General features: G+C 45.7%; 1 protein-coding gene across 3 annotated transcripts in view; it reads right to left on the reverse strand.

Annotated features, from left to right (window-relative positions):
* Window positions 1–7563: 7563 nt before the first annotated feature.
* ADAMTS9 (ADAM metallopeptidase with thrombospondin type 1 motif 9) overlaps window positions 7564–27070 on the reverse strand; it is a 162711-nt gene continuing 143204 nt past the window's right edge. For all 3 annotated transcript variants that reach the window (XM_045493434.1, XM_045493432.1, XM_045493433.1), the window contains 4 exons: window positions 25758–25849; window positions 20839–20943; window positions 10937–11031; window positions 7564–9080 (listed from right to left, as the gene is read on the reverse strand). In XM_045493434.1, coding sequence (XP_045349390.1) covers window positions 10942–11031; window positions 20839–20943; window positions 25758–25849 — 287 coding nt within the window. In that variant the 3' untranslated portion in view covers window positions 7564–9080; window positions 10937–10941. The remainder of the gene's footprint in view (window positions 9081–10936; window positions 11032–20838; window positions 20944–25757; window positions 25850–27070) is intronic.

Consider the following 27070-nt stretch of genomic DNA (forward strand, 5'->3'; position numbering starts at 1 on the left):
ATTTTAAAAAACAAAAACAAAAGTATGTATAGAGATAGACAACATATGCTATTATACGATCTAAAGAGAGATTTGTCTTGATGGCTTACGCGATTGTGTAGGCTGGCAAGTCCAAAATTTGGCAAGCAGACTGGCAGGCTGGAGACCCAGGAAGGAGCTGATGTTGCAGTGTGAAGGCAGTCTAGAGTCTAGAATTCCTTCTTCCTTAGGGGACCTCAGTCTTTTTCTCTTAAGGCTTTCCACTGATCAGATGAAGCTTCCCCACAGCACGGAGGGTGATCTGCTTTACTCAACGTCTACGGATTTAAATGGTAATCACATCCCCCCCAAAAGAAACACCTTCACAGCAACACGTAGACTTGTGTTTGTCTAAAAACTGAGTACCATGGATTGGCCAACTTGACCCAAAGTTGACCCTCACACATAGTGAATGGTCAACAAATACAAGTTTCTATTGTTCTTTTGATATAGTGGTAGTGATTATTGTTGGCCTATCTATCCTTTCAGGGTTCCTTCTGGTCTTGACACCAACCTTTGACCCAAAGCTTTCATTCACATTTTGGAAAAGGAAGCAAAGAACTGTAGGATTTTGTGAGCAAATGGAATACACAAGGGGACATACACAAAAACCTAGTTTTCTAACCTATAGGACATGGAGTTGAGGCGAAAAGTTGAGTCAATACCTTTGTACCTTCTCCACAGTAGCCCTTCCCAAATTAACGTATAGATTGTACATAGCCCTTATTAATGTTTTACATATATTTTCTAATAGCTAAGAGACACCGAGCAGTTACTCCATGCCAGGTAATGTTCTAAATGCTTTAAATGTATTAGCACATTGAATCGTCTCGGCAACCAAACAACACGGGAGCCACTATTATCCCTCATGACATGAAGAGGAAAGTGAGGCTGGGTAGTGGAGGCAACATGTCCAAAGTTACCCGGCCGGGAGTGGAGGAACCAAGCAAGCCATCCCACTTGTTCTAGAGCCTGTAGGTACTGACCATAGACGACAATAGGCAGAGGTTAAGTGCTGGAGTTGGGGGAGTGTGGGAAACAGATGCTGCCTGGAGAGGCTCAGGCTGTGTGGGAAGAAGGAAACTGCAAAAGAGGGTCCCCCTCCTGGGCAGAGAGAGAGAGAGAGGGAGAGAGAGAGAGAGAGACAGGGGCAGGTGGATCAAGGCACACTGAATGTCAGCTTTGGAGTCATTCTGTGGTTTCCTTTTTCTTTTTTGAAGTTTATTTATTTATTTATTTAGAGCGAGTGAGAGGGAGAGAGAGAGAGCATGCAAGCGGGAGAGGGGCAGAGAGGGATGGAGACAGAGAATCCCCAGCAGGCTTGGCACTGTTAGTGTGGAGCCCAACACGGGGCCGGATCCCACGAACCATGAGATCATGACGTGAGCCGAAACTGAGCCAGACACTTAAACGACTAAGCCACCCAGGTGCCCCTAGATTTCTGTACATATCATTGTGTGTCCTAAAAAGCCATCATAAAGGGGGGGGACCTTTGATTCTCTAGGGCGGTTCAGAGATATCCAAGTATAAGAGAAACCAGAAGTCAGTGTGCTATCGCCTCTGTATCATAGGAATTCTGTGTCCCAGGAAGTACATGTGAAAACACAGAATTCCTGTCGAGTTCAAAAGCCTTTGGACCAAGACAGAAGGGTATCTATATATAAGAGCTGTGTGCAAAATCCAACCAAGCCATTTGTTGCAGACTTTGGAACGTGAGTGGAAAAAATTAGGCAGAACATGGAGAATTCAAATCCAGGAACATGGGCTATGGGAACAGTCCTGTCTTAAAGTTAAGGGTCATTGACACAAAGGCCAGTGTGGCCCATTTGGGATTTGGACGATCAAGTCAACATTGGACCAAAACCTCTGGTCCTGAAATGCATGAAGAAGGTATAACAGACAGAACCATGACCCCCAAAGATGACCACGTCCCAGTCTCCAAACATCTCATGGGGGATTACCTTACATATCACAATGGGCTTTGCAGATACGATTAGGTTAAGGATCTCAAGATAAGGAAAATACCCTGGCTTATCTGGTGGGCCCAATGCAATCAAGAAGGAAGCAAGAGAGTCACTGTCAGAAAAAGCTGTTGTGATGATGGAAGCAGCGGTCATAGGGAGAAATTTGGAAATGCTACTTTGTTTTTTTTAAGTTTATTTATTTTGAGGGGGGAGGGGCAGAGAGAGAAAGAGAGAGAGAGAGAGAGAGAATCCTAATCAGGCTCTGCACTGTCAGTGCAGAGCCCAATGTGGGGTTCGATCTCATGACCCTGGGATCATGACCTGAGCTAAAATCAAGAGTCAGACACTTAACTGACTGAGCCACCCAGGCGCCCTGAAGATGCTACTTTTCATGCTACCACTGCTGGGTTCAGAGATGGAGGGAGGGGCCAGGAGCCAAGGAACATAGGTGGCCTCTGGAAGCTGGAAAAGCAAGGAAATGGATTCTCCCCTAGAACCTCCAGAAGGAACACAGCCCTACTGACCCATTTTAGATGTCTTACCTCCAGAGCTCCAGATAATAAATGTGTATTGTTCTAAACCTGGCCTGAGGAAATCCGTTACAGCAGCAACAGGAAATAACTAGATACAGAAGGTTTCCCTAGGTGGAGTGAGAAGAACCATCCTGATTGTCTCCTGCTCCTGATCTGCCAATGGGAATCCCAGGGTCTATAACACGGTGTAGGAGGCATGGCTTTTATTCACGCTAACAGTCGGACTTAAGATATAAAAATGCTTAAGGGAATCAGAACCATTATGTTAAGATTCTTGTGTTAGCAATTTGTAAAAATTTAATAGCTTCTATAATTGTCATGATTTTACACATTTGAACCACGAGCATGGTGGCTTATAATGCCAATTTAAAACATGCCATTGAGTACTTGATTTAAATTAGTAATTTTACATTACAGCCGTCCTGGAGTAATTTTCTATTTGGGGATATTTAAAAGAACTTTATAAAAAAAATTTTATTAATGTTTATTTATTTCTGAGAGAGAGAGACAGAGAGTGAGCAGGGGAAGAGCAGAGAGAGAGGGAGACACAGAATCCGAAACAGGCTCCAGGCTCTGAGCTGTCAGCACAGAGCCCGACGTGGGGCTCGAACTCACCTGTGAGATCACGACCTGAGCTGAAGTTGGCACTTGATCGACTGAGCCTCCAGACAACCCTAAAAGAACTCAATGCCACTGATTTATGTAATATTTATATTATATGTTTGCATTTATAAAAAAATATTTAAGTACTCAGGAAGGTTTGCTTTAGTCAGATAATTGAAGGACTTAAGACAAATTTCATGAAATGTATAAATACCGTATAAAGTATTTGAAGGCTTTTAATTGAGGATGAAGGTAACATTATTTAACAGTTTTTAAAAAGTAATTGCTAAAAACTAGACAGATACGTAAAATAATAGAATTTCTAAGCTGAACTCCAAAGCTTAAGAACTAGGTTTTTGCACTTGTAAATGTAATCAATTGACTCTTAGTTGTCTTTTCTATACATAAACGCCATGTTTGACCACTCTGTGATATGCATACCAACAATGTGTGAGGCATATTTGTTCCTAAGTCCTACCAAAGTGCCGTAATACCAGCCACATAGTGATGTGAATATGTCTATGCAAAGTTGAATTTTATCTTCTTCCCCACTGTAGCTGGATGCCTCTCTTATAAGCACTTTGAATATTTGCTCCTTTGTCCTGATAGAATATCATTGTGACTAATAATGCTATAAAACTAGCTGGATCACCTACTGACCACAAAACACGTACTTAGGGCTACAGAAAAACTGGTCTTCAAATTTCTTAGGAAAAAAAAAATCATTATTTGGTTTTTTTAAAAGATAGCCTTCATGAGAAAAACTACATTGATGGTCTGAGTTATCTTTAATTTTGAGGTACCTATTTGAGGGGAGTAGCAAAATCTTTGCAGGGTTAGGGGCTCTGCGGGTCTTATGCCCTTCCAGCAAAATCACCTCTAAACTCAGCAGAAAACATTGAAGGCTTCCCAGCGCAATGACCTAGCCTGGAGACCTCTCCCGCCATCTGTTGGTGACAGGCAGAGTTGCCCCGCACCTGCTGGGTCGGTCGGCTGTGGTACCCACAGCTTTGTTTGTAGCTGCAGAAGTTAATCAAGAAGGAATTTCTGACCACTTTATTTAAAACAGCAACACACTCAGGCACCCGGGTGGCTTAGTCAGTTAAGCCTCTGACTTTGGCTTAGGACATGAGCTCATGGCTCATGGGTTCGAGCCCCGTGCTGTGCTCTGTGCTGACAGCTCAGCGCCTTTAGCCCGTGAAACCTCCTTTGGATTCTGTGTCCCTGCCCCTCTCCTGCGTGTGCTCTCTCTCTCTCTCAAAAATAAATACATAAATAAATAAAGTAAATGTAAAATAGCAACACCCTCCCCTCAGGACACAGGGCAGTGCCTGTTCATCTTCTTAGCTTTATTTCTCCCTTTGTTCCCTCTCACCATCCCACACACTAGGTTTCACTTGCTATTTATTACTTTTGTATCAGAAGAGACAGAAAACTGGATGCACAAAGGCAAAGGGGACAGCAGCAGGTGTGAAACCTCTGGCTACGAGGCTCTCGATGCTGAGGGAGTGATGTGGTGTGGCACAACAATATCTGGATGGCCACTGGGGAAAACAGGGTCAGATTTACTACCGGGAAATGACTGTGGAGTGCTTTGGTCGTGTCTTTGCTTATTTTCTTCTCCATCTGTCCCCACTACAATGCAAGCTCCGAAGGGCAGGTTTTTTTTCACTGCGGCTGGCAGAAGCTGCCATTTTGCCCATCAGCCACCCTTCCCTTCATCCGTTTAGTGACAGAACCCCCACCTCCACGTGGCATTTGCTGGGTGTGTGGTTGACCCACTGGAGAGCACGTTTCTCAGCCTCCCTTGCAGCTAGACAAGGCAGTGCATCGAAGCAATTGCCAGTAGGTGGTAAATTAAAGTCCTTTAACTTCCAGATCTTGCCTGGAAATGAGTGCCCCCTTCCTGCAGGCTAAACTCAGATGCGGTGAGGACAAGTCACTTCAGAACCACACCTGCGAGAATGGCTAAGCCACAAAACAGAAGGAGCCCAAGTCCTCCGATGACATACAGAACAGACTCCCCAACCGGATCTGACCTTTGCATGGTGAGGAGAGAGCAATAAATATCCATCTTAATTTGCGATCTCTTCCTTATAGCCTCTGTTAGGAACTGATACGTGTCTCCCCAAAATTCAAAGGTTGAAGTCCTAATGCGGCTGTGTTTGGAGACGTGACCTGTAAGGGGGTAATTCAAGATAAATGAGGTCATAAGGGTGGGGACCTGTCCAATCGGACTGATGTCCTCATCAGGAGAAACAGAGACCCCAAAGATCGCGATCTCTCTTTCTCTCTCAGCCCTCACACCAAGGAAAACCCATGTGAGGACACAGTAAGAAAAGGGATGTCTATGAGCTAGGAAGAGAGGTCTCACCCAGGTGAGACATCTGGAGCTTGGCCTTCTAGCCTCCAGAACGGTGAGAATAATTTCCATTGGATAAGCCACACGCTCTGCGGTATTGTGTTATGGCGCCTCCTAGTGGACCAATACAGCCTCTAGCCTGTACCCTAGAGCCCAGAACACGCCTGGAAATTCGCATGTATGCAATAAATATTACTTAGATAAATAAACAAAAGAATAGAAAGACAATATTTAATTTGTATAGTGCTATAAAAATGTAAAAGATTAACAGACTCTAAAAGATCGTATCTGTCCATTCAGCCATCTACACATTCAGCCTTGTATCACCCTGGCTGTATTTGCAAGCAAACGAAACCTCACCTCTGAACCCTCACCAGTGCCTTCTCTCCCACAGTCCACCCTCAGTCTATCCACTGTCAGCTCCTGTCAATCTCACCACCTAGATCACGCTGTAATTTTCTACTATTACGATGATCGCAGCTTTAGCCCAGATCCTATCATCTCTTGCTTCCTTGGTGATAATTGCTTCTAAACCACTCCCTCAAATCTCTGTACTTGAACCTGTCACAGACTTTTAGTTGCCTCTCTCAGACTCATTTTGCGCTCTTTTGGAGGAACAGATCCCTCCTTTTATTCAGTTTGGCAATGTGCTCTGAGGAGCAACCCTTTTCCCCCACTGCTCCTGCAGCCTGGCTGCAGCAACGTGACTAATTTCTGGCCGAGGAGCTAAAGGGGAATTTGTTAAACGCGGTTTCTGGAACACCTTTTTAAATTTTTCTTTTTTTTTTAACCTTTATTTTTGAGACAGAGAGAGACAGAGCATGAACGGGGGAGGCTCAGAGAGAGGGAGACACAGAATCTGAAACAGGCTCCAGGCTCTGAGCTGTCAGCACAGAGCCTGACGTGGGGCTCGAACTCATGGACTGCGAGATCACGACCTGAGCCGAAGTCGGACGCTTAACCGACAGAGCCACCCAGGCGCCCCTGAAATACACTCTCTAATGTTGTAAGCCATTGCCGTCGGGGCTCTGAAATTAGCAGCAGAATGCAGTTCCTAACTGAAACAGCTCGTGTCTCACTGTTGTAAATCAGTTTAAGCTTGCTGATGCAGAGTCTGAGGGCAGCTGTTTTGTCACCATTGATGCAGGGCTGAAAGGGTCTTCAGAAAACCATCTCATAAGTAAGTGGTAGGACTATTAATAGCCTCATTTTACAAATGAAGAAACTAAGGCTCAGGATCAGACAGTTAATATATGTCAGAGAAAGGCCTAGAACCCAAGTCTTAGATGATGCTTAGGGATGATAAGGGGTGGGACTGTGGCTGGTATGAGCTATGGGATTTGAGTTTGCCCGTGCATGCAAACACACACACACACACACACACACACACACACACACACACACACATACACACACACACAGGGACTCTGGAGCGGATTCCTTTGGCTTTTGTCTGTCTTTATTCTACCTACCTTTTTCTGAAAACAAACCTTTCCCTCCAGGAACCATCCCTTCCAGCTGAAGCTGTCAATCACCCGGCCCTAGGTGGTACAGGATGTCAGCTCCCTCAACAATATGACTGGTCCAGAAGTGGATGTGTAACCCCATCAGAGCCAAACAGGGTTCTTTTGGGGACGGCTACTTATTTGCTGTACGTGAACATCTACTTGGTGGTTGTCAGGATGAGCTCAACCAATTACATAGAGGGGCTGGCGACCTACTATTTGCTGTTTATTAGACTTCTTTGGAAAGCTCTCATATCCCTGGACACCATTAAGTCCATAGAGTAGAAACTACTACTATATAAAATCAACAATCAAGCCCCTAAACCCACTGAAATCTCCTGATTTGTTTGTTCATCTGTTCCCCACCACACAGACTCTTTCAGAAGAGACAAGTGATTTGAAGGGTGAAAACGCAGACCTCAGGGACAGACCCTGTCCCTTATCGACCTCTGGAATGGCAACTGTAATGGATGGGATTAAGAAAATGTGCATTTCTTCTCAACCCGGCAACCTTAAAAAAAAAAACAGATATATTTTCATTCCCAGTTGAACCAAGAGTCCAGAAACCAACACAAATGTTTGGGTGTGGTCATGGTATTTATTCATAGTATATTTTCACAATGTATTAATAAAGGAGAATAACATTTATTCATACACTGAGTATAACTTCTTATGGAGCACTCTGGAGTTCGTTTGGGGGTTGGAGGATACTCCCAGGTTCTTGCTAATCTCTTTGGGTTTTGGACGCGGGCAGGATTTCAAACACTGAAGGTCTGCCACGGGTCATTGGCAATGACTCCCCTCCAATCAGGTTGGAAGGGCTGAGAGACACTGACTTCAGGACTTCCATTTTGGACGTAAGTAACAAAGAGTGGGTTAATGGAAGATTGGAAGGACTCAGGTGTCTTCCATTCCACGGTTTACGTCTTCTCACAAATGCTAATTACTGAAGCAGCCATGAACTGGCAGGGTCTCAGGCTCATGGCCTGAAGAAAAGTCATGTCACCAGTCAATGCGTTTAGGCAGAAGGCAGTCCTGATGATGAGGAACTGGTTTTGAACTTCTCCGGGTGTGCTGGGGGTGCTGAAGGTCCCCCCATCCTGAGCATCCTCTGTCTTGCAGCTGATAAACGGGGACACCATTATAGAACATCTCGGCAAAATGTCGAGAGGATCTCACGTTCTCAATATCACTCGGTAATGCAGTGGCTTTGGGGTCTCCTCCATTTAACTTCAGAGAGATCTAGGCACCATGAACTGAAGCAAAGTATTAATAACAGTAACAAAAAGAACAGAGTCCAATCCTCTTCCAAAACAAGCGTGTCCAAAAATAAGAACAAGTGGTCTTGCTTTTCCAAGTGATTCTGTCCGTCGCATTCTGTCCTTCTATGCCTCCCTTTTATTAAACGTGTTTACATTTCTGAGTCTGGTGATCACTTAAATATATACATTATATAGCACCAAGGCAGCATTTTTTTTCCCAGAGATCACATGAAACTGAATAGTTAACATAACTAATGGCTGGTACAATCTGTGACATCGCTAAATTACTTGTTGGCGGATACTTTCCTAGAAATGCCAAAATACAATCACACGACTCTGTAGCACCTTGATGGCAGCTAGGTTGTTTTAAAAAGACAAATTACAATTTCGTAAAGGTCACAATAAAATATTTACAGATAGAAAGTAAACAATAGTGTACCGTGATAATGAAGGATCACTTTTGTCATAGTACTACATATAATGTAGAGTACGTAAAATGCAGTGATTTGACTGCAAGGGACAACATAATGCAAAAAGCAGTCATAATAGAATCATTTTACGTACAAAAATATTACATCACAATAAATAATTTCAAACATAAATATTAAACTTTACATCATTAGGATATTCCACATATATATACACACACACACATATATACAGACATATATGTGTGTGTGTGTATATATATGTATATATGTGCATATGTACACACACACACACACACACACACTCATACAAGTCCTCACACGCCCACACGCACACAAATTTAAGGTGGAGGTATTGCATTACTATCCTTCATCCATCCCATAATGGCTTCCTTTTCAGAGCACCTGGAAATAAACAAGCCAAATAAGAAAAGTAAATCTCCTGTATCAACTGCGGTAAGTCAAGAGTAGATAAGCCAAAGATTTTTACGTACAGAATTGAAAAAATGACACTTGTTAACTTCTCTGGATTTTAAAAGTGATGTATGTCTGCTATAGGAACATGGACGTTTCAGGGGAGTATATAGAATAAAATAAACTCCTAGCCTGAAATCCCCCACGTGAGATAATGCTTTTCAAATATTGGCACCGTTCCTTCTAGTCTTTTTCCTAGACATACATGTAAATATTATAATATACACTCACTCAAATTTTACTACACATAAACACACACAATACTATTTTACTAGATACCAAATATGTAAAATACATTTAAAATGGGAATCTCTAGTGGCCACCTGCTGACTTTGCCTGTCTCCATCCCATCTCATCTTTCCTGATAACAAACGCCTCTTTCCTCTTCTAAAGGAAGCTGTCAATCACCCAACTCCAGGTGGGTACATGAGTTCAGGACATTGTCTCTTGGACGTGGTGACTGGTTCAGAAGTGCCCATGTGGCAAACAAGAGCCTGAGCTCTCATGCAGAATGAATGCTGGATGTGAGCGTTTATTTGGGGGCAGCTCATGGTGTTGGGGAAATGGTCTGCCTGAGAATGAAGCAAGCCTTGTTGACTGATGGGAGAACAAATGAGTCCTGATGACTCCGTTTGAGCCTCTGGATCCAGCTATGCCTACAGCTAGCCCACTGCTTGGATGTCTCAGTTCTTTAAGATGATCAGTTCCTTTTTTTCCTGTTGCCTCTTGCAATAAAAACAATCCTAACTGAAGATTACAGTTTTGACTACGGATTTCAATGAAACTGAAACGCTGATACACAAATGTCAAGTAGGTACTCCTGTGTCAGGATCTTGAAGAGCCCTCCAGGAGAATGGACTGCTGAAAGCTTGAAATAAGTTGCAGAAGGGTCACATGAGTTGGCTGAACTCACACCTTGTAGCTGAAGGCGCGGGGACCAGAAAATGAGTGACCCATTCATTCCTCTGCCCAGCAGAGGGAGCACTTGCCAGCATAATGTAGTGAGACCAGGAATTCTCAAATCTTCACACGCAGGACTCTCTTGTGGATTTGTTAAAATACAGATTCTGGTTTTTTAAGTCCAGGGGAAGGCCTGAGATTTTGCATTCCAACAAGTTCCCAGGTGATGCTGATCATGCCAGTCCTTGGATGACACGATGAGTCACAAGCGTGTGGAACAGAGCATTAATTGAGAGCACTGGCTTTGGTGTAGGACACTGATGGGTTCCGCCGAAGGAATCTATTGTGATCGTAAGCAAGCTACTTAATTATGTGGGCCTGAGCTTCTATCTGTGCAATGAGGATAAGTGGCCCCTCTCATGGCTTTACTATGAGGTTCAATGAAATAATGCCAGCAAAGTGTTCAGCCTGGTGCCTCACACAGTCACAGCTCAATGAATGTCATGAATATTATTAGTGCAGTACTCTCGGGCAGTATCTCAAAAGTTAATCCGTAAGTCACCTGAATCAGAATTCCCTGTATCAAAAATACAGATTCTTAGATGCGCCAGAGACCTCAGGACCTCTAGAGATGGAGCCTGGTTAAGTTTTTAAAGAAAAACTGCAGAGGAATCTGACGCAGAAAGCCTAGGGACCTCCTATCCAAGGGCGGAGAACAGATGAACAGGGCAGATGAACAGGAAAGAAAAAGTTAGAACAGCCAGTCAGTTTCAAGATGCTTAATAGTAACCTTTCCGGAGGCAAATGACTTGGCTACATTTGCTAATCGTGAGTTTACAAAATAAGAGAGAGAGAGAGAGAGAGAGAGAAACGTGGGACCTACTTACCTTAACTATAAAATTCGAACCTCCAGGCCAGTGCCAGAGGACGGAGTACATTTCCCACAGTAGCCACCGCATTTTCCCATGACTCGGGTACCGTCCTGCAAGAAAACGCATGCTCTGAGACTCCCTGCCCGACTAGTGTTTCCAAGGCTTGCGCTGGCTTTTTTGGACATCTTTCTTGCATGCACGGGAGGTAGGCCTTCTGAATAGAAGCAGACCCCAACGTCCGCACACGGTCTAAAGCAGAGGCTGACAAACTATGGTCTGTGGGTCCAATCCAGCTTGCCACCTGTTTCTGTGTGGCTCGTCAATCATCGATCAAGAATAGCGCTGACATTTTTTCAACGGCGAGAAGAAGCAAACCAAGAACCGAATCTCCTGACATTTGAAAATTATAGGAAATTCAAGGTTCAGTATCCATAATAAAGTTTTATTGGAACACGGCCATGTTCATTCATTCACTTAATGTCTGTGCCTGCTTCCGGGCTGTAAGAGCAGGATGGACGGTGGTGACAGCTCTCATTGCTTTGCACCGCGACTCAGCATAATGCAAACCACAGGGACACAGGGGTGACTTAACAGCGTTTGCAGTGCTGGGCGTGTTGCCATATCCTAACATTGTATTTTGTTTCATTACCAGCGCATACCATCGTGTCAGAACAAGAAACGGAAAGGGACTGTGTATGTTGCTCTTTTAAGGCACTGTTGTATGTGAGCTATTCTGCTATCAAACTTAGATGGCAAAGCATTGTGTTTCTCATGCAATGACACCACAGCTGTGCCAGGAGAATACAATATACACCATCGTCACCAACCTCAGCCTCAGCACACGTTTCCAACTCACAAGGAAAGCCATGGTCATAAATTTAGAAAATTCAAAACCGAAGATCTCACCGTAGCATTGTTTCTTCCCAACGATAAAAAAGTGAAACCGAGTAGGGGCACCTGGGTTAAGCAACTGACTTCAGCTCAGGTCACGATCTCACGGTTCGTGGGTTTGAGCCCCGCATCGGGCTCAGTGCTGACAGCTCAGAGCCTGGAGCCTGCTTTGGGCTCTGTGTCTCCCTCTCTCTCCCCTCCCCTGCTCATGGTCTGTCTCTCTCTGTCTCTCAAAAAATAAATAAACATTAAGAAGTTAAAAAAAAATGAAACTGAGTAAAAATAACGAAACCAAGTAAGTTTCCAAGTGGCTGATGTATTAGCTAAGCCGGGAAAACAGTTTGCCCCATGGTGAGTTAAAGACATCCTTGTTTCATTGTTAACAGCTGAACAAATGTGTCCAGAGAAAATAAATTGTTCAAGACTACAATCGTTTTCGGGAGGAAAACAGTTGCTTGAAAACTCGATGACACTGACAGTAACATCAATAATCAATTAAAACACGAGGCAAATAATTTGGGGGGGGGTGTTGTTTTTTGTTTTTGGCTCCTGATGAGCTGATAGGTAGGTATTATGGACATCATTCAGTTGTTTATTTGAGGAGATGATGCTGAGCATGAAGGGACTGCAGACTTGGCTTCCGTGAATAGTCTGTGGGAAATGAATTCAGGCAAGACAATTTCAAAGAGGCCGAGAAAACACTAGCACAGAACAGCTGAAGTGGAATCTACCAAGAAGTGTTGGCAACTGACAGTGGTAAAAAAAAAGCATGTGAACGCAGAGAAAGCTTTAGTTGGTCAAATTTACAAAGCTCATAAAAACGTAAGGTGTCTGAAGCCTATAATCACTTAAGGTATTATCCATCAGTTTTATGAACTTTCCTTGTCAGAACCAGAAACGGCACGCCCTGACCCAGGCTGCCATCTAGCAGTTTGATAACTTAGCAGTGGACAGGCTGGACCGTGAACTTTCGAGCTCAGAGCTGGGATTAACATTTCTTTTCTGAACGAGAACCGCTCTCAGTCGCTGTGATTGGACACCCCCCTGGCTGTGCGCGTTAGCTTTTGCTATGGATCTGACAATATTTCTTAGGGAATGGAACCTGAATTTCAAGGCAAAAGTGCATTTACAGGCACAGCTTACCCTGGGGTAAAGTCATTTTGACGTCAATTAACATTGTTCCAGTTGTAAGTAGGGTGAAGCCGCTTTATGCGCTCTCCATTCTGCTGAGAATGAAGACAAGAAGCCGTATCTCAGGCCACGTACATTTTGTACATTTTTGGTGAATGTACTTTCTGAGCTTGAGTGGCAGCACCCGCACCATGTTCTGGACTTTGGGCTAAGTGCCGAGCAAATTTCATATCTCAAAATCCATTTTTTTTTTTTAATTTTTTTTTCCACGTTTTATTTATTTTTGGGATAGAGAGAGAGACAGAGCATGAACGGGGGAGGGGCAGAGAGAGAGAGACACAGAATCGGTAACAGGCTCCAGGCTCTGAGCGTCAGCCCAGAGCCTGACGCGGGGCTCGAACTCACGGACCGCGAGATCGTGACCTGGCTGAAGTCGGACGCTTAACCGACTGCGCCACCCAGGCGCCCCACTCTCAAAATCCATTTAACAAGGCATTTGAGAAGCTTCTATCTCGCCTTCAATGGCAGGGGCTTAATCTGTGATGTAATGACGTACGAAAGGGCGAATACCAAGAGAAAAATCAAATAGGATTCTAGAAATGCTTGCCAAGGTGTGAATATGCTCAATTGAAAGGACACGGTTGTGGACTATATCAGTGTTTGACAATACCTATTTGTGTAAAAGAAAGTTTATAAAGATGAAATGCAGAAAATCTCATCGCTGACCCGCATTAACAAATACTTATCATCAACTTTGATAACAGAGAATTAAGCAAAATATGCAGCTAGTTTAAGCAAACTATGATCATTTCTGAATATTACATGGTTCTCACTGCTAAGTATGTTTACAAAAAAATGCACTCAATTATTATTTTTAAAATGGAATCAATAAAAATTTTGTGCAAATTTGTTTTCACTCTTGTCAGATAAATACATATACAATAGCACTGATTTTTGCCCCCTGGCTGGCAAAGTCTAAAATATTTATAAGTAAGTATTCATTATTCAGTTTTTCACAGAAAAAGTTTGCTGGCCTGCGGTCGATCCCTTCCTGACTCTCCAGATGCTCTCATTTCCCTCCACCCCACCCCTGACCTCTGCCTTTCGTTGGGTTGTTCTTCTGACGTGCCCCTTATATAACACAGGGCCTTTGCACATGCAATACCATGGCCTATGCCTGGAACTCTCTTCCGTGTCCCTTGCCCATCTATGTACACTGGACCACCCCAGCTTTTGACTGTTAAATTCTTCAGAACCCAGCCTAGCAGCCACTTTCTCTTAAAAATCTTCCTTACCCAGTTACCTATCACATAGCATCCTATAAAACTGGGTATTACTTTCTTTACATGTCTTCCTGCTAGAATGTAAGTCCCACGATGGCAAGGTCAATGTCTTCTTTTGCTTTTAAAGTTTATTTATTTTAAGAGAAAGAGAGAGAGAGAGAGTGAGAGAGAAAGAGACAGCCAGTAAGCATCCTCATGGGAGGGGCAGAGAGACAGGGAAAAAAGAATCCCAAGCAGTCTCTGCATTGTCAGTGCAGAGCCCAATGTGGGGCTCGAACCCCAAGAATCATGAGATCATTACCTGAGCCGAAACCAAGAGTCGAACGCTTAACCGACTGAGCCACCCAGGTGCTCAAGACCAATGTCTTTTTAAATTTCAAGGTCTCTAGAACCCAACAGTGTATGGCTCAGGCTGGAACTAAATACAGATTTCTTAAATGAATGAATGAATGAATGAACGAATGAGAGGCTGAAGCTGATATACACTCTTCTTTTTGACCCGCAATTCAGATCGCTTGCTGAATTAATTCCCCTAACACTTTACCATGCTGTGAAGAACTCCTTGTCTAATCGTGACATCATATCTCACTGTGTAAATTTCCCATGGTGTGTTAGCCACCCCCCACCCTTTCATTCCTGCACAATGTTTGGCATCTTGGATGGTTCACATTTTTCACTGTCGAGAGAAACACTGTGATGAAACATACTTGTGCCTGCGTTTCAGGATATCTTCGGGCTACATTCCCAGAACTGGGTCAAGGTCATGAAGGTTTGGTTCATATTGCCAAACTGTGAAAGTCTCTTGCAAATAATGGATAATCTTGTTTAAAAACAAAGGGAAGAAAAGCTTTGTCAATTTAACAAAGAGAACAAAATCGTTTCTCTCCCTTTTAAAAATTTGCTTGCCTTTGATTATGAGTGATGTTGAGTTGGAAGAGTGATCTATTTCTAAAACTCAAATTGGTTCTGCCTTTTAAACTTTTTTTAACATTTTTATTTACTTTTTAATGTTTATTCATCTTTGAGGGGGGGAGGAGCCAAGAGAGAGGGAGACACAGAATCCGAAGCAGGCTCCAGGCTCTGAGCTGTCAGCACAGAGCCAGACGTGGGGCTTGAACCCACGAACTGTGAGATCATGACCTGAGCAGAAGTCGGAGGCTTAACCGACTGAGCCACCCAGGCGCCCCTGACTGGTCCTGCTTTTAGGGGCCCGTATTAATTCTGGAGCCAATCTGATACCATCAACTGGATGTGATGCCAGACCAGACAGCCTTCCAACTAGGAACCTTCTCTGGAGGCTAAATCGCTGGCCTGTGGGTCTTCAGAAATGCTGATGTGCTGTGAATGTCTTCTGTCTCACACAAGCTCACGCTTTCTTCACATTCTCTCCGGACCCAGCAGTAGAGAGAACCACAGTCAGACTGCCTGGGGCTTGTATTGCATGTTTAAGCAATTCTCTAAGCCTCAGTTTCCTAGAACATCTGTAAAATGGGGGTAATATTTGTCTGCCCTCAGAGATCTGCTATAAAAGCAAGAATGTATGCAAAGTGCTTAGCAGAGTTCTTGGCCTGATGTGCGTGCTCAAAAAATACTAGCTATTATTATCATAAAGGTAGTTTTTCATGTGTGGATCCCCATCATAGCCTTTTCTCATGAAGAAGAAGAAAAGTCTGGGTAATTATAAAGGTGCCGATAACGGCTTTGCAATGTTCATGCTATTTCACTAATCGGGACTCTGTTAATGTGATTTAGATCAAGTCTGAGCTAAAACTTATCATTTTTACTACAGAACACAAAGAAAAAAACATACCAAGAGAATGATTAGCATACATATGATTGTCATGGAAACAGTGCCTATTTCAGAGAAAAAGGTATGCTTTCCAGCATCTTAGAAGTACCTACTCACATACAATGAAACACTAATTATAAATCATTTTTATTTTCTTCATTAAAGCAAGTACTCTTAAAAATCTCTTTCCAGTGAATATTTTGTTAGCTTAGTTTGAGCTATTACATATAATTAAAACGAGAGATTCTCTGCTCAATTATGAATAGTTTGTATTTCATACTTTTCGTAAATTTTTCTGGTTTCCTCCATCAACATGAGGTAGGCTTTGTGATTTTACTTGTGATTTTCTTGAAGCGTATTGATTTACATCTCTTTCTTTCTTTCTTTTTTTTTTTTTTTTTTTTTTTTTTAGTTTACTTATTTATTTTGAGAGAGAGAGAGAGAGCATATAAGCAGGGTAAGGGTAAGGACAGAGAAAGAGGGAGGGAAAGAATTCCAAGCAGTCTCCTCAAGGTCAGCACAGAGCCTGACGCGGGGCTCGAACTCACAAACTGTGAGATCATGACCTGAGCCCAGATCAAGAGTCAGATGCTTCACTGACTGAGCCATCCAGGCGCCCCTGATTGACATTTCTTTGGAGTGTGCTGGTGGTGAACTGCCCATAAAACATGGGAGGTATATATATTTCCCAATATAACCCTACACAGTCACATATATGTGAATATACACATTGTTTAATATTTAGAATATATTTAAATCTCTAACTTCTACAGGAACGTATGGAAGAAAAAGCACACATGTCTAAAATGTCATTTTTCTCTCCTGGCCTGCAGTATGATTTCTATGTTTGCGGACAGTTGGATTTTCACAAGTGAACTACGAGGTAGGAGGCAGTACATGGAAGATGAATGAGCATTGACTCTGGACCACGTATACACCTGCACCCCGCCCCAACACGTTCATCTCGTGTTCCCTTAACTCCACTGGTTGGAAATGAGCTACAAGATATGGGAAGCAAAAACAATATAAAAACAGGGAGGGGGCACAACGTAAGAGACTCTTAAATCTGGAGAACACACAGAGGGTTCTGGAAGGGTAGTTGGGGGGGGGGGCGGATGGGCTAAATGGGTAAGGGGCCTTAAGGAACATACTCCTGAAATCACAGTTGCACTACATGCTAACTAACTTGGATGTAAATTAAAAAAATAAATTAAAAACAGATATGAATTGAGGCCATCTACTCTATGACAATGCAAAATTCATTAATTTTTAATTTCAAAGCAATTCTTCAATCTACAACCCTCCCTCAGCGTAAGGAATGTCTGTTAGGCCCCAGGGCCAGGCAGCCAGGCCTCAGAAACACAGGCCCCGCCCCTCGCCCCTTGCTGACCCCACAAATTCCCCAGGCCTGCAAAGAAGCAAGAAGACTGGTGGGCACCTCTCCCATGTGGCCTGAAGTGAACCTCCCTTCACTCTGCTCAGCTCTCAAGGCTGTTCCAGAACCTCCTCCTGGAGGTTCCGATAGCAGCTCTGAGGATGGGCGTGGGGAGCCCCGGGAGACCTCTGGATGGGGCTGAGGGCCTTTTCGTATCCCGAGCACATCTGTGAGCTGAGGGGGCACAGAATGTCACTGGCAGAGGAGCTCCGAATTCCAACGTCTCCTTTCCGATTTCACATCCGGGCCATGCTCCCCTTCCTGTGGGTCTCCCCCTCACACACAAGCAGGGTAGAAACTCTAGTTCCTGTGCACAGCAGGTGCAGCTAAAGCACCGCTGGGAAATAGGGTTGTCCCTCGCTCCCAGGTGGGGTGGGGACCCACCTGGTGCTCTGGGGTGCCAGCCACCAGAAGTGATTCTGGTGATTCAGTTTCACCCTGGACAATTGGAGTCTTCCTGTAGTTTTGCTGGGGAAAAACATTTTACTGCCAACCAGGTTTGGAGAATTGAGGTTTTCACCATGGCTTTTTCTTTGTAGCTCTCAGCAGAAGACAGTAGGAAAGTAAGGGAGGATGATCGGAGGCTGAATCAAAGCAGGGCCTCAGTCCCTCGGGGCAACACGCGAGTACGTAATGGTGGGAGCAGGACATTGCAGGGTTTTTTAAAGGGTGTTCTAAGGAACACCAGGTTATTCGGGGGCAACTAAAAAGTGTAACTTTGAAAAGAAGGTTCTGGGGTTGGTCTAACTCAGGCCAACAGTTCTGGAAACGTGGGCAGAGACCAGGGCCATCAGCACCACCCAGGAAACTGCTGGAAATGTCCATTTTGGGCCCTTCCTGAGGCTGGCTGTGTTTTTAACTAGCACAGCAGGTGATGCACGCTCCAGTGTGAGAACCACTGATTTAGGGCAACACTGGCTTCAATAAAGTCACACAGGCTTCCTTCCTGTATACTTCATTCCAACCTTTAGTAAGCTCAGGCTTATCGTGCCTCTTCAAGAAGCAAATAAAATATACAATTTTCTTCCAAATGTCTTTGGCCAGGGAGGCCTGTGTTCGGGGCGTGTAGTCAGGGGATGCTACTCTGAGAGCCCCACAAGCAGGTGAGGCACACAGCGCAGCACGTGGCACGGCAACCAGGAGCCACAGATGGCTCCGGCCGGGCTCCCAGGGATTCACAAGGAGTGCTCAGCAGACCCTGGAGATTAATTTTGATCTCCGGCTCTCCGGGCTGTCACGGAACACCAAGAGTTTTTTTTTTTTTTTTTTTTTTTTTTTTTTTTTTTCCGGAACACCAAGATTTAAAAAAAGAAAAAAATGCTGGCAGGCAAATGTCAAACCAACCCCCTCCAGGAAAGGCGGAACTTCTCCCAAACGCTTGGGAAACAGCCGACCCGTCTTTGCAGGGCAGTGATCATTCTCTCCAGAAGGTGGCGCTCTCCGCCGTAATTATTTTTAGGTTCTGGATGCAAACAACAATACTGATAAGGGCTGACGGGATTGAAACTTAGCTAACGGAGTCTACATAGACGGTTTCCTACGGAATCCTGCTTCGTGTCTGACCACGTTTTGGGCAGTTAATGTTGTTGTCCCTCGGAGTGACTGAAACATAATATATGGCCCCTGGGGGGTAGTGGTGTGGAAGAACATAATCATTTGGTGGCACATTCTAAAGCAGGCGGGCCGTCTATCAGCTATCTTTATTCCTTTCAGTGCAAAGGAAAACGGTGAATGACTTACGAGCAATCAATGGGGACTGGCTTAGAGCAAGACGGGAGTCAGATTTTTCTTTTTTCTTTTTTTTCCCCATAGACAAATTTAACCCTGGAAGCTGAAAATTGGGGCTCTAGAAACTCAGGGATTTCCCTGGGAAGTCACAATTGGATGTTTTGTCTCTTCCTGGGGGGGGGGGGGAGGGAGCAGCTTGAATTTCTTCTTTATATTCATTTTGATAAGTTTTAGCAGATAAAAATACAGGGCACTGAGTTAGATGTAAGTTTCAAATAAGCAACAAGTAATCTTTTTAGAATAAATATGTCCCACACAGTGTTTAAGACATGCATGTAGTAAAAAGAAAAAATGTTCCTTGCTTATTTGAAATTCAAATTTAACTGGGCGTCCTCTACTTCATCCGGCAACCCTACTCTGGAATGATAACCCCTTTCCCCGTTCTCTTCCTCTTTGTCCTCCCCCAGCCACATTTCTGAGGAGACCCCGTGTGAGGGTCACGGCTGAAGCAGGACCTGGGACCACAGGCCATACTCTGGTAAATTTCCCCTTTGTCCTTGGGGTCAGGTTCCTGTCGCAGGTTCTCAGAACTGAGGGAAGGCTGGAACACACAGCAGTTTCTGTCCTGGGTATATACAAGGGGAGTTAAAAATTCTACCCCTGCCTGGGAGGTTCCCATTCAGTCAGTCTGGCTGGGGTCTGGGCACATGCATTTGAAACTTTTCCAGGGGATGGGGCACCTGGGTGGCGCAGTCGATTAAGCGTCCGACTTCAGCCAGGTCACGATCTTGCGGTCGGTGAGTTCGAGCCCCGCGTCGGGCTCTGGGCTGATGGCTCAGAGCCTGGAGCCTGTTTCCGATTCTGTGTCTCCCTCTCTCTCTGCCCCTCCCCCGTTCATGCTCTGTCTCTCTCTGTCCCAAAAATAAATAAACGTTGAAAAAAAAAAAAAAAAAGAAAAGAAACTTTTCCAGGGGATTCTGAGAAACACTGCCGAGACCAGGGTTTCTCAAGCTGTGCCTTGCTTGTGATCCACCTGGAGACCTTGTTCAGCCGCAGATCCGGACTTAGAAGCCACGGGCCCCCAGAAACTGCATTTGCAACAAGCCTCAGGTGATGTTGATGCTCTATGTGGACCACACCTTGAGGGGCAGGATTTTTGAGCATGAAAACCTGGTTACTGTGAAACCCCTGAGTGTTTCTCTAACGCTCTGCGAACATCACCTGATAACATCCCTACCTTCCAGCCTCTGTTGTATTTCCATTTTTTCTTACAACAACAAACACACATCCTGTGCCCTACGTTCACAAAAGGAATCTAATGTTGGCTAATTGCAAGGTGTTGGAGCTGCACCCTCTCTCAGAGGCTTCTTAACTGCTTTCAGCTTCCCCGTTAGGCATCATCCAATTACTCGGATGGTTCACAGGTTGAGGACTCAGGGAAGGATTCACCAGAAGTGAAGCAAGGCTCTTTCGGATAAACTCAACTTACACTTGCTTCACCTTCAATTTATGTCCTAAATTTCCTTCCTGACACTTTGCAAAATAGTTTCAGCAAGTGGGAAAGCGCGTTCGTCCCTTTAGCACCACCACAACAGACCCGGCAAGGAAGGAAGGAGAGAGAAAAAAACAAAACCCAACGGAAGCCACTAGGTCACCTTACCGGGGACTTCTTAATGTCGGAGACCGCGTAGTTCCCTTGTGATATCCATCTGGCTGAGTCAGTTAAAGACAGGCCGGTGCCGTAAAGGTTGATGCTAAAACGACCCTGGAATAAATAGCCAATGAAAAAGACTTTTAGTCCACGTGATGTCCTAAGCAAAGGCCACACAATGAAGGGCCCTTGGAAAGGAGAAGGACATTAATTAATTACGATAGCTACTAATTAATGAGGGTGGTTTTTTTTTTTTTTTTTTTTGGAAGGTGGGGGGGAAGTCTGGGCCAGGCACTTTACATGCATGCTCGCAAGAGCTCTCTGAAGGCGTTCTCTTTACAGATGGGGAAACTAAGGCCCGGTGGAGGTGACTACCTTCTGCAGGAGACAGTGCGAGGTCAACTCACATTTTCCTGACTTCAAAGTCCTCGCTCTCAACCAGCGCCATTCTGCCTCCCTAACCCAGCAATCCTGATGTTGCTCACAATTATCAGATTCCTTCAGGAACAAAATGCCACAGTGTAATTTTTCTAACAAGATCTCGCTGCCAAAGCTTCCCGGGCCTCCGCTTCCCCGCCACGCTGAGCACTGCGCGCCCTAAGCACAGCAGGGCGGGACTTCAAAGGACAGGTGCGCTCTCCGGGACGGCCAGCAGAGGGCGCGCGCGGCCCGTTCTACACAGCCTGCAGCGGGACCGCCTCTTCCAGGCCGGGGATCCCGGATCCCAACCCGCTCCAGGATTCCTTTCAAAACCGGGCCTCGGTGTTTCCAGGTTTATTTCTAAGGAGACGCCGCCGCAGAGCTGCGCTCCTGCGTTGCCCATCTGTCTCTGTTTCTCCCTCGCTTGCAAAAATGACTCCACAAAGGCACCTGAAATACTTTGCTGAGGCTTCCTCCCCCACAAGGAGAGGTTTCAGAACTGAAAATGTTCTGCACCAACACGCTCGCGGTGAATGTTTCCTCTCGGAACCTGACACGGTCCCGTACTTTGTCAAAGCAGTCTTTAATAAGGCGAGGCGGACTCCGCGCCGGCCAGGCCTATGTAAAAATCGGGCTCTTTCAGGGAGGGAGAGGGGGGATGAAATCTCAGAACCTCAGTTTGTCCACCTGTAAAATGGAAGATAGTAACAGTATCTGCCTCAGCCTACTGTAGGGAGGGCTAAATGAAATTAGCCACGCAGCACACGGCTGGTACCTGACTTCAGAAATCCTGGTTATTGGTTGTTTTGTGTTGGGTGTCTCGCTCCAAGAGGAACAGTAGACTTAGGGGAGGGACTTGGTATTGCTTTATTTATATCAATAATGGTCTGTAACACATAGGCGGTTGATAGATTGTTAATAAATATTCCATCCTGGCTTATCCACTATGACCTGGCAGGACTAGGGGTACCCTGCAGGCTCCCTCTCTGTGTCAGTGCCATCACTATTTCCTAAGCAGAGGTTATCAACCCCTTTGGAGCCTCAGATTCCACATGTATGGCATGGGGACAAAATAACATTCCGATTCTCGGAAGTGATGCGAGCATCGAAGTTAGTGGCTCTCCACAGGGGACGATTTTGCCCCTGGGGAGAAATCTGGTAATTATCTAGAGATCTTTCTGGTTGTCATAACTGGCAGGTGTGTGTGTGTGTGTTACTAGCATCTGGAGGGTAGAGACCAGAGGTACTGCTAAATAGCCTGCGATGCACAGCACAGTCCCTACAACAGAGATCGATCCAGTCCAAAACACTGATAGTGCTGACGGTGAGAAACTCTGGTTGTGACCGTTTGGATTTTTCCTAGAATCCAGATTCCTCTACTTTTCGTGTAGGCTTAACTTTCCTGAGTCCATCTGTAAAATGGGTTAGTAACACCTACACTGCAAATAGGAGGGGGTGAGGTAGAGGGTATAATGCATGTAACTCATTACCTGGCACAGAGTAGGTGATATTTAAAAAGTATTTTTGGAAATTATGACAGCACCCTACAGACGTTCGTGGTTGGTAGGCAAAGTGGCCTCAGTAAGTGTCCGTGATTGTGGCTGCCCTGAGGCACGAAGCCCAACGTTCCCCGGCCTCCTCAGATACACACCTGTCCCAGCTCTGCTCTCTCACCTGCTATTTCCTTATTTCACTCTCCTGCCTGTCCTGAGGCCGTGTTCACACCGTTCATTATGACCAGACCCCACTGCTGCCAAGGATCCCTCTCTTTCTCCCCTTCCCATCCTGCTTCCCATGCGGATGGTCTGTTCCCCCTGCACTGCAGGAGAAGGTAGCGTGATCTGCTTTGACCTCAAGGTTCCTGCAAGGTCCAGGCCCTTGACCTGCCTTCTGGCCCAAGAACTCCCCCCGCTGATCCGGGCGTCCGGTGTCTAAGCACCTTCCATACACACATCTGGCTAGATCTGCCCTCTCGGAGCGGGTGACAGACCCGATGGAACGGGCGGTCTTCCTCCTCGTTCTCTTTCCACCTTTTCCAGCACAGGGGACCTATGTTTTCAGCTGATAATGACCACCTTAAGTTAAGGGCCCCGCGAGGAGTGAAGACTTACTGTCCTCTGAGCTCCAGGTGAGACATCTTTGCCCCTACAGCCCTCATCTTCAAGGCGTAGAGGGTGTGAACGTTATAGCTACTACCTCCTGTGGCTGATTTAAGAGGGTAAAAGTAATTCGGGGTTATGCATGCACTAGAGGATCCTGAGGAATTTGAGAAAGATGTGCCTGAGGCTAGGAGAGGTTTTGTTCTTTGTTCAGACAAAGGAGAAGGCTGCAAAGTCCTCTCTGCAAGTGGGGTCAGGCAGACCCGTCTGCCATCGTGGATTTGCACTCAAACACATTTGGGATCAAATCCCGCCTCTACTGAGCACCAGCTGTGTGGGTTTGGGCAACACCCCCCCCATGTCTCTGTGACTCCATTTTCTCATCTGAAAAGGGGGGACATTCTCGCTGGTGGCTGCTGTGGGGTGACATGCCACACCGACCTAGGAATGCTGAGCCAAGTCTAAACTCTAGTAAACACTCAGTAAATGCTACCAACACCAGCATCAGTAACAGTAAGGCCGCATCCCCTGTGGTCAGAAGAGGAAAACATTTCCCGTTGAGGGCCCTTGGGGGACCTGCTCTTACTGCTAAGTAAGTCGCCAAAGCCACAGTGTGAACGAGGAGGAAACAGCACATTCCCTTTGGCTTCTGTGCAATCAGCAGGTCACAGGAGGGGCCGACTGCTCCAAAGCTCCTCGCACAAGGGTGCTTCTGCGGACCTTTTCCTGGAAAACCCGTCTGCAAAACTCAGGGCTTTCATCAGTATACGGAGTTGGTGCTCAATAAATGTCTAAGGGATTGAGTTCTGAAAACCCCTGATATGGCTTGAAGAACAGGCTAGGAAAAAATACAAATTAGCTTCTCAGGGGCTTTGGGTTTTCTCATTTACCAATTGCTTCAGGGTCAGGATTTAGCAAATCAATAAGTTCATTTGTCTCTGAATTATTAAAAGAAATGAATGCAGATTACCTTTCATTTACCTAAACTTCCCCAAAGATGCGCAGAGAGAAACAAGAAAATCCTCAGACTTTTGAAAAAGGCAGGACAGGGCTAATCTATTAGCTGTTAAAATGCAACCCACACCAGTGGGGTGTTTGAAGTCATCTGCTGCTCTAAAGAAACAGCACTTCAAAAGTTTTCAATTCCTGGGTAATAGAGGAGAGGCCCCCTTTTACCATTATGTCCTTTGTTTATTTTCTTTCTCCCTGAGAGCTTCCTTTTCACTTCCCTAAAATGTTTAGCATTGCTTTCTGAAGCTGGGGGCTGAGAAAACACTTTGTTAAAAGAAAATTCAGATGTGTTTGTCTTTGGATGGTCTCTGATTGGGCCTAAACCCATCCTGGGGAGACGGTGTATTCCCCATGCAGCTCCCCATCCTAGGATTCCCAATGCAGCTCCCCGTCCTGGTCCCCAGACTTTTGAAGGCCCGGGGGGGGGGGCGGAGTGGGAAACTCCTGGCCCAGAGTTTAGCAACGGCCTCGTGAGGACCCCTTTCGAACCAAAGCCAGAACTGGGGCCAAGTTCTCCTGGCCGGAATCACGGAATTCGTCACGCCTTCTCAGGGCCGCAGCTTCTTGCAAAGATGATGCCGATTTTGCAAAAGTGGCGCCAGGCAGATCCTTACGACAGCGCGTTTCAAAATATCCACACCTCCAGAGCGGCAAGGGCGTGTGGCAGTGTGGCTGGGCAATGAGATGGCCGCTGAGCGGCTCTGCTGAACAGCAAATCCAGCAGACGATGATAAACTTGCCCTTCGTCTGGACACTACACGTTTTATACATCTAAGGAGGGATAGCAGTTTCTCTGTCACACAACGTTTACAATTTGTAACGGCTGACCGTGGTGGTGGGTTAGAGCGCGCTCGTCCTGGCTTGCGAGAGCCGATCGTGTGCATTTCTGCCGGACTCCCCATTTGGGGACATGACGCTGGTGGCGTGAAATCAGTTACGGGGCGTGGGGGCGGGGCGGAGCGAGAGTATTTACACCTGGGAGGTTGGCAAAAATGCTACAAAGCAGGACTTGTGATTTTCTTAAAGAGCCAGTCATGAAGCCTATACCGGCCTGTCACTGACTGTATAACATTCACTCTGTGAACCAGCACGGTTTGTTTGAGCAAAGCCCCTGCCCTCTGATGCCTAATCTGCTTCCAGATGTTTACCGTTATAGCAGGTGCATTTTGCTGCATGCACAGGTTTGCCATGTAGCTCTGAGCGGTTCCTTAGGAAACACTCTTAGGAGTGGCGTGGCTAGATGAGTAGTTCGGAGCATCTCTGAGACTTCTTGTAGGGGGCCAAACTGCCCTCCAGAGCAGCTGTTCTAACTGTATTCCCAGGAGCAGAAGCAGCCAGGGGTCCCCTGCGGGCAGGGCGGGACGTGGGTCCTCGGTGGGGGGAGACCTTAGCACATACCTGCGGGCACTTGGCAGCACTGTAGCAGTCCCCGGCTGTGGCAAAAGGGACAGGGTGTCCTTCGCTGGTCCGGGCAAACTGTAAGTCAGTGGCTGCGGGGTTTTGCAGAAAGGGAGAGAAGAGAGAAGTCCGAAAAGGTACAGAAGGGACGACAGTCACAGGGAGGCGGGAGGGAAGAAGGATAGTGAGAGAAAGAGTAAGAGCGGAGAGAAAAAAAATACCCGAAGTGTCATTAGTGAGCAAACGGATCCAGATGTGCAACAGATCCAGATGTGCACTGCTTTCCCCCTTGGATCTGTGGTTCAAGAGCCTCGCTCCCTGGGTTTTATCTGCACGGTCTCTCCATGGGAGGGAAGCCAAAAGGGGGGTTTAAGATGATTTTGGAAGCCAAAAGGGGGGTTTAAGATGACTTTGGAATCGATTCTCACATAAATAAATAAATACGTGAATCACGTCCATTAAAGGTAAGCGTCACTGGATGGCTGAGTCTCCTGCGTACAGCCTCCCAGCTGTAAGGATGGGAAGAAATCGGCTACAAAAGTATCTCCAGCTACTTAGGAGTGACTTCCTGGGGCTTTAGCTGCCCTCCCATGGCCAATGCACTATGCCTGCCAAAATGTGGCGCAGTTAGAACCCTCATCTTGAAAGTATTAATGGCAGTTTCTCAAGTTTGGGGAACCTTTTTAAACCTTGGAGTTTAAAAAAAAAAAAATCCAATGAAAACAATGCTTGTGTTTTTAACCTCTTCATAGCTCCGGAGAGCAGCTCTACACAGAGCAGGAGGAGTCGAAGCAAAGATCTCGCAAAAGCCATCGCTGGTGGAAGGAGAGGCCGCTTTTACCTCTCCGCCTTGCCTTTTGGGAACAGCAAGAGCCCTTCATCTTTCTACAGTTAACCGAGCTCCAGTGGGAAGGAAGTCTGAGCTCCCTGTCCCGCAAAGAGAGGGGCCCTTGTGGCCACAGCACACCGAAGCCCCGAGTCGCAGCTGGAGTGTTTTTCTAAGCGGAAAAACTGCAGACTCTCTGCCTTGAGCCCCCATCAGGCTCGCGGAAGGCGATAAAAAGTAGCTTGGTACAAATCAAGTTTCATCCACCTCGAGGGGAAAGCGATACAATATTACGGGAGCAAGGGTAATGAGGAAAAATTATTCATTATTTCTGTTTTTCCTCTATTCGAGGGAACACGTTTGGATCGTTCAGCTATCTACAACCATGCCTATGATTAACGTCCCTACGAAAAGGCAGCATTGGCTGCAGGATGAAATCAGCTCGCGCGGAGGCTGGTTACAAGAGGCAAGCCCGTGGTCCTCTTCT

The sequence above is a fragment of the Leopardus geoffroyi genome, chromosome A2 (genome assembly GCF_018350155.1).
Source record: "Leopardus geoffroyi isolate Oge1 chromosome A2, O.geoffroyi_Oge1_pat1.0, whole genome shotgun sequence".
Taxonomy (NCBI): Eukaryota; Metazoa; Chordata; class Mammalia; order Carnivora; family Felidae; genus Leopardus; species Leopardus geoffroyi.